The sequence below is a fragment of the Cherax quadricarinatus genome, chromosome 66, assembly GCF_038502225.1.
Source record: "Cherax quadricarinatus isolate ZL_2023a chromosome 66, ASM3850222v1, whole genome shotgun sequence".
Classification (NCBI taxonomy): domain Eukaryota; kingdom Metazoa; phylum Arthropoda; class Malacostraca; order Decapoda; family Parastacidae; genus Cherax; species Cherax quadricarinatus.
The window spans coordinates 19,853,552-19,867,050 of NC_091357.1; the positions used below are offsets into that span (position 1 = coordinate 19,853,552).

At 47.2% G+C, this 13,499-nt stretch overlaps 1 protein-coding gene across 2 annotated transcripts in view; it reads left to right on the forward strand.

Moving 5' to 3' along the window:
• The window catches only part of Ets65A (DNA-binding protein D-ETS-3), a 399,621-nt gene that overhangs the window by 377,293 nt on the left and 8,829 nt on the right, over positions 1-13,499 (forward strand). The window contains exons 7-8 of one of the 2 annotated variants that reach the window (XM_070099176.1): positions 9,109-9,156; positions 13,031-13,223. In XM_070099176.1, coding sequence (XP_069955277.1) covers positions 9,109-9,156; positions 13,031-13,223 — 241 coding nt within the window. The remainder of the gene's footprint in view (positions 1-9,108; positions 9,157-13,030; positions 13,224-13,499) is intronic. The other variant, XM_070099175.1, reaches the window with a different exon arrangement.

Below are 13,499 nucleotides of genomic sequence, written 5' to 3' on the forward strand. Positions count from 1 at the left end.
GAAGATTGCTGCATCAGATGATCTACCGGGTGGGGTTATAGAGCAGAGTTACCACAGCGAATGTTCAACAGAAGATCAGACTTACTAGGAAACTACAAACACTCTGCGATAATAGTAATTGGAAAAGTTTAGGAAGACCTGAAATTATTCAAAATCTTTCATCTCGTCCACTGTCAACCACAGAAACTGAAGCCCTCAGCTTAGGCCTCAAATTCGCAACAGGAATTACGAAACCAAAACAAGACCTCAATTTCACCGCCAAAAACTACAGACACAATGACTCCGACTTCCAAAAAGGCTATCTTCAAGGCATCATCTCAGCAGCCATCTCAACACGCAGCTCCCCAGTCATACCTCGACGTTACATCAATGCACTCAAAGGTTTAGCAGAAGACACGACCATCAGGGTCACCACCGCTGATAAAGGAGGTGGTGTTGTTATCATGAACACTGACGATTACAGGAACAAAATGCTTAATCTACTTAATGACCCAGATACCTACAAACCTCTCACAACTAACCAAGTGGACAACCTCACTAAAACTTTTCTTCAAAGGACTCGCCGCATTCTGAGGGGCTCAGAACAAGGGAAGAAACTTCTGCACACCATGCCCAGCAACCCCAGACCTGCCAGAATGTACGGCCTGCCAAAGACTCACAAGCCTGGTATCCCACTGAGGCCCATATCCTCGGGAATAGGCAGTGCTCCCCACCAGCTCTCAGGAATTCTCGCCAAACACCTCTCTAAACTCTTGGGCACTATCAGTCCAGCACATCTCAAACACTCAGGTGATCTTCTCAATCGCATTCGCAACATCAACATCAGGAACAAGAAACTTTCCAGCCTTGACGTGACTTCCCTATTCACTAAAGTACCTACTAAACAAGCCATCGATCTCTTGCGCAGGAAAATTGACGATTCACATGATCTTCCCATTCCAGCCAGCGATTTCATCGACCTTGTTGAACTATGTGTTGGCTTTACGTGTTTCTCTTTCGAAAATCACCTCTTTCAGCAGACTTTTGGACTACCCATGGGTTCGCCACTCAGTGCAGTCCTGGCGAACCTATACATGGAACATCTAGAAGCCGAACGTTTCTCCACCATTATTCCTTCGTCTGTCACCTGGCTCCGTTATGTTGACGACATTCTCCTCATAACTCCTAAACGCTTCAACGTTCAAGCTCTCCAAGACAAGCTCAACCAGGTCGAGCCTTCAATCCAATTCACACTTGAAGAAGAAGTCGACAACACTCTTCCTTTCCTTGATGTTCTACTCTGCAAAGCTGACCACGAACTTCGTTTTAAAGTCTATCGAAAACCCACCAACCAAAACGATCTTCTCCACTTCTACTCTCACCACGACACCAAAACCAAACGTGGTGTAATTATAGGCTTCTTCCTGCGTGCACTCAGAATCTGCAGCAACGAGTTCCTTGAGGAAGAATGCACTATAATTGAACAAGTATTTTCCAAACTCCACTATCCTCGTCACTTCATCAGAGACTGCAGACGGCGAGCATTAAACATCTTCAACACACCCAGAGAAGACACTGCCGAGAAGAGATACATAGTCCTTCCCACCAACTCCATTGCCAAACATGTTTCCAACATCTTTGCCAAAACATCATTCCAAGTATCTACCTCCACAACCACGACCATCAAGCACATCACCAGTAGTAGACAGGACAAGCCTCCATCCTCTGCAGGGGTATACATAATCCCTTGTAATGACTGCAACAAATTATATGTGGGCGAAACATCAAGAGACCTCCAAACACGTATTTCAGAACACCAATATGCAAGCAGGACTGACGATACAAGGAATGCCTGTGTACAACATCGCAATTCACACAACCATTTAATTAACTACAGAAACTCAAGACTTATAGCCACAGAAGACAACACTCAATACAGAAGAATCCTGGAATCATCGTTTATCTCTATAACCAACAATTTCAACCAGAACAATGGCTTCTATAACATAGCTGAACCACTCGCCAAGAAACTTCTTCATCGCTATCCCACATAAGAACATAGAACACTGCAGAAGGTCTACTCACAACTTGTCCAATATCCCCGCCTAGCTACCCAAGACTCTATAACCACACCCGGTAGATCATCTGATGCAGCAATCTTCACCTGACCTCAACGTTCTGAACTATAAATACTCCCGTACCTTCCAACCCCAGGTAGATCCGTGTGTGACTTGAAAAAGCCCACTGCGTGGGTGAAACGTTGTCAATAAAGGATCACATTATACTGCATTTGTGTTTATATTGCCACCCACTAACCCCTCCACTAACCCCTCCACTAACCTCTACACTAACTCCTCCACTAACCCCTCCACTAACCCCTCCACTAACCTCTCCACTAACCTCTCCACTAACCTCTCCACTAACCCCTCCACTAACCCCTTCACTAACCTCTCCACTAACCCCTCCACTAACCCCTCCACTAACCTCTCCACTAACCCCTCCACTAACCCCTCCACTAACCCCTCCACTAACTCCTCCACTAACTCCTCCACTAACTCCCCCACTAACCCCTCCACTAACCCCTTCACAAACCCCTCCACTAACTCCTCCACTAACCCCTCCACTAACCCCTCCACAAACCCCTCCACAAACCCCTCACAACCCTCCCTAACCCTCCACCAACTCCTCCACTAACCCCTCCACAAACCTCCACTAACCCCCTCCAACAAACCCCTCCACCTAACTCCCCTCCACTAACCCCTCCACTAACACCTCCACTAACACCTCCACAAAACCCTCCACAAACCCCTCCACAAACCCTCCACAAACCTCCACTAACCTCCCCTCCACTAACTCCCCTCCACAAACCCCTCCACAAACCCCTCCACTAACCCCTCCACTAACCCTCCACAAACCCCCTCCACTAACCCCTACACTAACCCCTCCACAAACCCCTCCACTAAACCCTCCACTAACCCCTCCCCTAACCCCTCCACTAACCCCTCCACTAACTCCTCCACTAACCCCTCCACTAACCCCTCCACAAACCTCTCCACTAACCCCTCCACAAACCCCTCCACTAACCCCTCCACTAACTCCACTAACCCCTCCACAAAACCCCTCCACTAACCCCTCCACAAACCCCTCCACAAACCCCTCCACTAACCCCTCCACTAAACCCTCCACTAACCCCTCCACAAACCCCTCCACAAACCCCTCCACTAACCCCTCCACTAACTCCTCCACTAACCCCTCCACTAACCCCTCCACTAACCCCTCCACAAACCCCTCCACAAACCCCTCCACTAACCCCTCCACAAACCCCTCCACTAACCCCTCCACTAACCCCTCCACTAACACCTCCACTAACACCTCCACTAACTCCTCCATTAACCCCTCCATTAACACCTCCATTAACACCTCCATTAACACCTCCATTAACACCTCCATTAACCCCTCCATTAACCCCTCCACTAACTCCTCCACTAACCCCTCCACTAACCCCTCCACTAACTCCACTAACCCCTCCACAAACCCCTCCACAAACCCCTCCACTAACCCCTCCACTAACTCCTCCACTAACCCCTCCACTAACCCCACCACTAACCCCTCCACTAACCCCTCCTCACCCAAACCCCTCCAAACAAACCCCTCCACTAACCCCTCCACTAACCCCTCCACTAACCCCTCCACTAACCCCTCCACAAACCCCTCCACTAACCCCTCCACTAACCCCTCCACAAACCAATCCACTAACCCCTCCACTAACCCCTCCACTAACCCCTCCACTAACCCCTCCACAAACCCCTCCACTAACCCCTCCACTAACCCCTCCACTAACCCCTCCACTAACCCCTCCACTAACCCCTCCACAAACCCCTCCACAAACCCCTCCACTAACCTCTCCACTAACTCCTCCACTAACCCTCCACTAACCCCTCCACTAACCCCTCCACTAACCCCTCCACAAACCCCTCCCCACAAACCCTCCATTAACCCCTCCATTAACCCCTCCATTAACCCCTCCATTAACACCTCCATTAACCCCTCCACTAACCCCTCCACAAACCCTCCACAAACCCCCCCTCCACTAACCCCCTCCACTAACTCCTCCACTAACCCCTCCACAAACCCTCCACTAACCCTCCACTAACCCCTCCACTAACCCCTCCACAAACCCCCTCCACAAACCCCCTCCAATAACCCCTCCCCACCAACCCCTCCACTAACCCCTCCCCTCCACTAACCCCTCCACAAACCCCCTCCACTAACCCCTCCACTAACCCCTCCACTAACCCTCCACAAACCCCTCCACTAACTCCTCCACTAACCCCTCCACTAACCCCTCCACTAACCCCTCCACTAACCCCTCCACTAACCCCTCCACTAACCCCTCCACTAACCCCTCCACTAACCCCTCCACTAACCCATCCACAAACCCCTCCACTAACCCCTCCACAAACCCCTCCACTAACCCCTCCACCTCAACGAGACTTCACGGAAGCAACATAAAAGAAAGATGAGAGGTTTTTGTTAAGTAACCAAGAGAGTGAGACATAATATTGATAATGATCCATAAGTTCAACTGATATTCTGCCCGCCGCCGCAACTCTCCTTCTGGCCGCCGCCGCAACTCTCCTTCTGGCCGCCGCCGCAACTCTCCTTCTGGCCGCCGCCGCAACTCTCCTTCTGGCCGCCACCGCAACTCTCCTTCTGCCCGCCGCCGCAACTCTCCTTCTGGCCGCCGCCGCCGGCTCCTCCTTCTGGCCGCCGCCGCGGCTCTCCTTCTGGCCGCCGCCGCGCTCCTTCTGCCCGCCGCCGCAACTCTCCTTCTGGCCGCCGCCGCAACTCTCCTTCTGGCCGCCGCCGCAACTCTCCTTCTGCCCGCCGCCGCAACTCTTCTTCTGGCCGCCGCCGCAACTCTCCTTCTGGCCGCCGCCGCAACTCTCCTTCTGGCCGCCGCCGCAACTCTCCTTCTGCCCGCCGCCGCAACTCTCCTTCTGGCCGCCGCCGCAACTCTCCTTCTGCCCGCCGCCGCAACTCTCCTTCTGGCCGCCGCCGCAACTCTCCTTCTGGCCGCCGCCGCAACTCTCCTTCTGGCCGCCGCCGCGGCTCCTTCTGCCCGCCGCCAACCTGCTCTCCTTCCTGGCCGCCGCCTGGCTCTCCTTCTGGCCGCCGCCGACGCTCTCCTTCTGCCCGCCGCCGCAACTCTTCTTCTGGCCGCCGCCACGACTCCTTCTGGCCGGCCGCCGCCGACTCTCCTTCTGGCCGCCGCCGCAGCTCTCCTTCTGCCCGCCGCCGCAACTCTCCTTCTGGCCGCCGCCGCAACTCTCCTTCTGGCCGCCGCCGCAACTCTCCTTCTGCCCGCCGCCGCAACTCTCCTTCTGGCCGCCGCCGCAACTCTCCTTCTGCCCGCCGCCGCAACTCTCCTTCTGCCCGCCGCCGCAACTCTCCTTCTGGCCGCCGCCGCAACTCTCCCGCCAAACTTCACCTTTTTTATACCAGCAAACCTCCTTTTTTTGGCGGGAACTTTTTTTTTGCGGGAACTTTCTTTTTTTTTTTTTTTTTTTTTTTTTTTTTTTTTTTTTTTTGGGGGGAGGGGACTTTCTTTTGAGGGGCGGAACTTTCTTTTTTTGGTGGGAACTTTCTTTTCATGCCGGAAAACTTCTTTTTTTTTGGCGGGAAGTTTTTTTGGGGCGGGAAATTTCTTTTTGGCGGGAACCTCCGCTTTTTGGCGGGCAATTCCTTTTTTTGGCAGGAACTTTCTTTTTTATGCCGGAAAACTTCCTTTTTTTGGCGGGGAAACTTTTTTTTTGGGGGGAGAGGGGACCACTACATTGGCGAGAACCCTTATTTTCGGCGGGAACCCTTATTTTCGGCGGGAACCCTTATTTTCGGCGGGAACCTTTATTTTCGGCGGGAACCCTTATTTTCGGCGGGAACCCTTATTTTCGGCGGGAACCCTTATTTTCGGCGGGAACCCTTATTTTCGGCGGGAACCCTTATTTTCGGCAGGAACCCTTATTTTCGGCGGGAACCCTTATTTTCGGCGAGAACCCTTATTTTCGGCGGGAACCCTTATTTTCGGCGAGAACTCTTATTTTCGGCGGGAACCCTTATTTTCGACGGGAGCCCTTATTTTCGACGGGAACCCTTATTTTCGACGGGAACCCTTATTTTCGACGGGGAACCCTTATTTTCGACGGGAACCCTTATTTTCGACGGGAACCCTTATTTTCGACGGGAACCCTTATTTTCGACGAGAACCCTTATTTTTGGCGGGAACTCTTATTTTCGGCGGGAACCCTTATTTTCGACGAGAACCCTTATTTTTGGCGGGAACTCTTATTTTCGACGGGAACCCTTATTTTTGGCGAAATCCCTTATTTCGGCGGGAATCGTCATGTAAATGTTAACCACTAATTTTCGCCAGCACTCTCATCATTTTGGCGAAAACCACCACTATTCTGGCGAAAACCCGATATTTTAGTGGGAAAGCCTCAAAAATACGAGGAGCCTAGCGGAGCGGAGGAGCATTTAGCGGGGCTCCCCAAGCCTGATGTGGTCCGGATATTGCTGAGAGAGACCCAGCCTAGTGATTCTTGTTGACATTACTGGTATAACCAGACTTCTCCAGGGACACTGTATATTGTAGCTCCTCCCAGTCACTGTAACCTGCAGCTATTGTAAACTACGAGGCCTGAGTCACTGTAACCTGCAGCTACTGTAAACTACGAGGCCTGAGAGTCACTGTAACCTGCAGCTGCTGTAACCAGGTTATGTAAGTCACTGTAACCTGCAGCTACTGTAAACTACGAGGTCTGAGAGTCACTGTAACCTGCAGCTACTGTAACCAGGTTATGTAAGTCACTGTAACCTGCAGCTACTGTAAACTACGAAGTCTGAGTCACTGTAACCTGCAGCTACTGTAAACTACGAGGTCTGTGAGTCACTGTAACCTGCAGCTACTGTAAACTACGAAGTCTGAGTCACTGTAACCTGCAGCTACTGTAAACTACGAGGTCTGTGAGTCACTGTAACCTGCAGCTATTGTAACCTCAAGTTCTGTAAGTCACTGTAACTTACGAGGTCTGCGAGTCACTGTAACCTTCAATAATGATATTATTATTTTTATTGTTATTATTATTATTATTATTATTATTATTATTATTATTATTATTATTATTATTATTATTATTATTAGTATTAGTATTATTATTATTATTAAGAAGAAGAAGAAGAAGAAGAGGAAACTGGACAAGAAGAAGAACTTGAAGAAAACTAAGAAAAAGAAAAGAAGAACAAGACAAAGAAAAAGAAGAGAAGAAGAATAAGAAGAAGACAAAAAAAGAAGATAAAGAGTTAACAGTTAACTTGTGTTTTTTTTGTTAATATGGATTTATTACAAATATTGAAAATGGTGTATGATGAGAGTTGTTTATAACCCTGTTTATGATCTCTCTCTCTCTCTCTCTCTCTCTCTCTCTCTCTCTCTCTCTCTCTCTCTCTCTCTCTCTCTCTCTCTCTCTTTCTCTCTCTCTCTCTCTCTCTCTCTCTCTCTCTCTCTCTCTCTCTCTCTCTCTCTCTCTCTCTCTCTCTCTCTCTCTCTCTCTCTCTCTCTCTCTCTCTCTCTCTCTTTCTCTCTCTCTCTCTCTCTCTCTGTCTCTCTCTCTCTCTCTCTCTCTCTCTCTCTCTCTCTCTCTCTCTCTCTCTCTCTTTCTCTCTCTCCTCTGATTCTTCTCTCTCTCCCCCTCCTCCCTCTTTTTCTCCCCTCCCTCCCGCTCCCCTCCCTCCCTCTCCTCCCTCCCTCCCTCCTCCTCCCTCCTCCTCCTCTCCCTCCCTCTCCTCTCCCTCCCTCTCCCTGAGTATAACTCTCCTAAGACTGTGTTACAGACTTCACTGACTCACTGTTTCAACAGACCCCCACCCAACACATCTCCCTCTCCTCTACCTCCCTCTCCTCTCCCTCCCTCTCCTCTCCCTCCCTCTCCTCTCCTCTCCCTGAGTATAACTCTCCTAAGACTGTGTTACAGACTTCACTGACTCTCACTGTTTGAACAGACCCCCAACACACACCCAAGGCGGTCGCCACTGGAATGGGAATGTCCGATTTGGAACAGAAAGTAGGAACGGCGGCAGCTCTGAATCTGAATTTGATTTCACCAACGACAAATCTCTACTTTAAACCTAAAAAAAAAATCACAAAAGAGATTTTTAAAAAAAACTGTTCGGACTGAAAATCGGGAAAATTTATTGTACCGAAATTCATAAATCTGGAATGTAATTCATAAATCTGGAATGTAATTCATAAATCTGGAATGTAATTCATAAATCTGGAATGTAATTCATAAATCTGGAATGTAATTCACAAAAATCCTTTTTAAATGTAATATATACTGAAAAATACATACACAAAAATGCATATTATTACTGATATTATTATTATTATTATTATTATTATTATTATTATTATTATCATTATTATTATTATTTGTTTAGTATATTATCATCTCTATTATTATATTATTGTATTATCATTACTATTATTAGTTATTACTATTATTATTATTATTATTATTATTATTATTATTATTATTATTATTATATTATTAGTTATTATTATATTATTATTACTGTTATTATTATATCATTATTACTGTTATTATTATATTCCTGGGATCACTAAACCCGCAAGAGCGAGGGAGGGTGTGAGAGACACCAGGTTTCATCCGAGGAAGCTGAGGGTAGTTCAACAAAAAGGTGAATAATAAATCAATACTTGAGGGTTGACGAACGCTTCCTTGACCGTGGCCTGGTAGACAACGCTCTCGCCTCACAAACAGTGCCGGGGGTTCGATCCCTGGCAGGGCTGAAAACACTGGGAATGTTTCCTTACACCTGCTGTCCCGCTCACCTAGCAAGCACAGTAGGTGCCTGGGTGTTAGTGGACTGGTTTGGGTGGCATCCTGGGGGACAAGATTTAAGGACTACAATGGAAATAAGACAGACAGTTCCTGGATGACGCACTGACTTTCTTAGGATATCCCGGGTGGATAACCCTCCAGGGCTAAAAATCCCAACGAAATCTTATTTTACCATCTGATCAGCATTCTTCTCTTGAATCCACAGATCCCTACCAGATGTTTGGACCTACAAGCAGCAGACTAGCCAGCTCGGGTAAGCTTACATCTACTATCACCTCTAATAAGTAACGTCTCCCATTCTTCACAGCGATTTCTATTATTGCTTAGGCTTTGCTAATGTGGAGAGTTTTAGTTTAGATTACCCTCCGTTAGTCGGTGGTTCAACGTTTTCTGTCGTTTTATTATTTTCCGATACTCTTGTAACTTCCCGTTTTCTTCTGAGCTTTAGTTCTGTTCGGGAGTAGTTACATACACATACAACCCTTCACTAAACAACAGTAAACCCTCACTACTCATGTGCAGCCATTATATACAACCCTTCACTAAACAGCAGTAGACCATACCTGCTCAGGTGTAACAATATACAACCCTTTACTAAACAGCAGCAGACCATACCTGCTCAGGTATAACAATTATATACAACCCTTCACTAAACAGCAGCAGACCATACCTGCTCAGGTGTAACAATTATATACAACCCTTCACTAAGCAGCAGTAAACTCTGACTGATCAGGTGTACCTTTATACACAGCCCTCCAAAGGTTAATGCGACATTTGTTGAGTATTATTGCCCAGGAGCTGTGGTTCAACTCCTTGAAACATGGTTAGGTAAGCACACACAAACACAGCTCACAGTTAAGGGAGAAGAGACGGTCATCTTTATTCAACTCAACGATCAATTTTACTAACAAAAATAAAAAGATTCGTTAATGTTCGGAGAAATTTTATAAAAAACAATATTATCACCACCACCACTACTATCACCACTACTATCACCACTACTATCACCACTACTATCACCACTACTATCACCATTACTATCACCACTACTATCACCACTACCACTATCACCACCACTACTACCACCACTATCACCACTACCACTATCACCACCACTATCACCACTACTATCACCACTACTATCACCGTTACTATCACCACTACTATCACCACTACTATCACCACTACTATCACCACTACTATCACCGTTACTATCACCACTACTATCACCACTACTATCACCACCACCACTACTATCACCACTACTATCACCGTTACTATCACCACTACTATCACCACTACTATCACCACTACTATTACCACCACCACTACTATCACCACTACTATCACCACCACCACTACTATCACCACTACTATCACCGTTACTATCACCACTACTATCACCACTATCACCATTACTATCACCACTACTATCACCATTACTATCACCACTACTATCACCACTATCACCACTACTATCACCACCACTATCACCACCATTACTATCACCATTACTATCACCACTACTATCACCACTACCACTATCACCACCACTGCTATCACCACTACTGTCACCATTACTATCACCATTACTATCACCACTACTACTATCACCACCACTACTATCACCACCACTATTACCACTACCACTATCACCACCACTATCACCACTACCACTATCACCACCACTACTATCACCATTACTATCACCACTACCACTATCACCACTGCCACTATCACCACCACTACTACCACCACTATCACCACTACTATCACCACTACTATCACCACTACTATCACCGTTACTATCACCACTACTATCATCACTACTATCACCACTACCACTATCACCACCACTACTATCACCACTACCACTACTATCACTACTACCACTACTATCACCACTACCACTACTATCACCACTACCACTATCACCACTACCACTATCACCACTACTATCACCATTACTATCACCACTATCACCACTACTAGCACCACTACTATCACCACTACTATCACCACTACTATCACTACTACCACTACTATCACCACTACTATCACCACTAATATCACCGCTACTATCACCACTACTATCACCACTACCACTATCACCGCTACTATCACCACTACCACTACTATCACCACTACTATCGCCGCTACTATCACCGCTACTATCACCACTACTATCACCGCTACTATCACCACTACCACTATCACCACTACCATCACCCCAACTATCACCACTACCACTACTATCACGCCAACTATCACCACTACCACTACTATCACTACTATCACCACTACCACTACTATCACCACTACCACTACTATCACCACTACCACCACTACTATCACCATTACTATCACCACTACTATCACCACTACTAGCACCACTACTATCACCACTACTAGCACCACTATCACCACTACCACTACTATCACCACTACTATCACCACTAATATCACCGCTACTATCACCACTACTATCACCACTACCACTATCACCGCTACTATCACCACTACTATCGCCGCTACTATCACCGCTACTATCACCACTACTATCACCGCTACTATCACCACTACCACTATCACCACTACCACTACTATCATCCCAACTATCACCACTACCACTACTATCACCGCTACTATCACCACTACCACTACTATCACCGCTATCACCACTACCACTACTATCACCGCTACTATCACCACCACCACTACTATGACCACTACCACTATCACCACCACTACTATCACCACTACCACTATCACCACCACTATTTTCACCACTACCACTATCACCACCACTTCTATCACCACTACTATCACCACTACCACTACCACTATCACCACCACTACCACTATCACCACCACTACCATTATCACCACCAATACTATCACCACTACTATCACCATTACTATCACCACTACCACTATCACCACCACTACTATCACCATTACTATCACCACCACTATCACCACTACCACTATCACCACTACTACCACCATCGCTATCACTACTATCACCACCACCATCACCACTGCTATCACTACTACCACTACCACCACCACTATCACCACTACTACCACCGCCACTATCACCACTACTACCACCGCCACTATCACCACTACTACCATTACCACTACCACTGCCACTATCCCCACTACTACCACTATCACCACCACCACTACTACCACTATCACCGCTACTCTCTCTACCACCACCACTATCTCTACCACTACCACCACTACCACTATCACTGCTACTATTAGCATCACCATTATCACTATTATCACCATCATTGTCACCACTACCATCACCACTATCACCATTACCACCATCATTATCACTACTACTACTATTATCATCACTACCACCTTTATCACCACTATCACCAGCACCACTACACAAAGAGCATTGTGGTTGTGTGGGTCTGTTGGCCTTAGTGAGGTGCGGGATCAATGCTGGCTCGGCTAGTGGTGGTGGTAGTGGTAATGGTGGTGGTGGTGGTGGTAGTGGTGGTGGTGGTAGTGGTAATGGTGGTGGTGGTAGTGGTAATGGTGGTGGTGGTTGTGGTGATAATGGTGGTGGTGGTGGTAGTGGTAACAATGGTGATGGTGAGGATGGTGGTAATGGTGGTTACGATGGATCACAATCATGACAACACTCAACAACACAGTGTTGCAGTGTGTGAGTACTGAGCAAGCATAAGGTCAACAACACAGTGTTGCAGTGTGTGAGTACTGAGCAAGCATAAGGTCAACAACACAGTGTTGCAGTGTGTGAGTACTGAGCAAGCATAAGGTCAACAACACAGTGTTGCAGTGTGTGAGTACTGAGCAAGCATAAGGTCAACAACACACATATTGCCAGCTCTATAATTATAGTCTAAACTGAATAAGACAAGTGTCCAAGAGCTCTAGTTCATCCCCTATAGTAAAAAGTAAACGCACACATACTTCTCTGACTCCAGAGGTACGAATAAAGCTCTTGGAGCAGGGAGAGAGTGGACCTAGTAGCGACAAGGGAAGAGGCGGGGCCAGGAACTGTAATTCGACCCATGCAACCACAAATAGGTGTGTACACACACACACACACACACTCACCCACCTCCACTTCTCCCCAGCAGGTTCTGGCCAGATACAACTGTGGCAGTTCCTGCTCGAGTTACTCTCAGACTCGTCCAACGCTAACTGCATTACGTGGGAGGGCACCAACGGCGAGTTTAAACTCACAGACCCTGACGAGGTAGCCAGGAGATGGGGAGAACGCAAGTCCAAACCTAACATGAACTACGACAAGCTCTCCAGGGCGTTAAGGTCAGTCTTTTCTCCATATTTTGGTCAATTTTCAAAAACTTCTGGTGGCTTATATACAACCACAATGACAAGGTTTTGGTTTTCAGTCTTCAATGCCAAAACTTCAACTATATCATTTGTGGTGTTCAGTAATTGTGAGTTTTTAATTAAACAAAGTGTGAAGATCCGCAGTGTGGTTACCCTTCCGTGTGTGAGTTACATTGTGCGAACACCAACTGTGTGCTTTCGCTGTTCTGCATGAGTTACAATGGGGGAACACCAGTAGTGTACTTACAT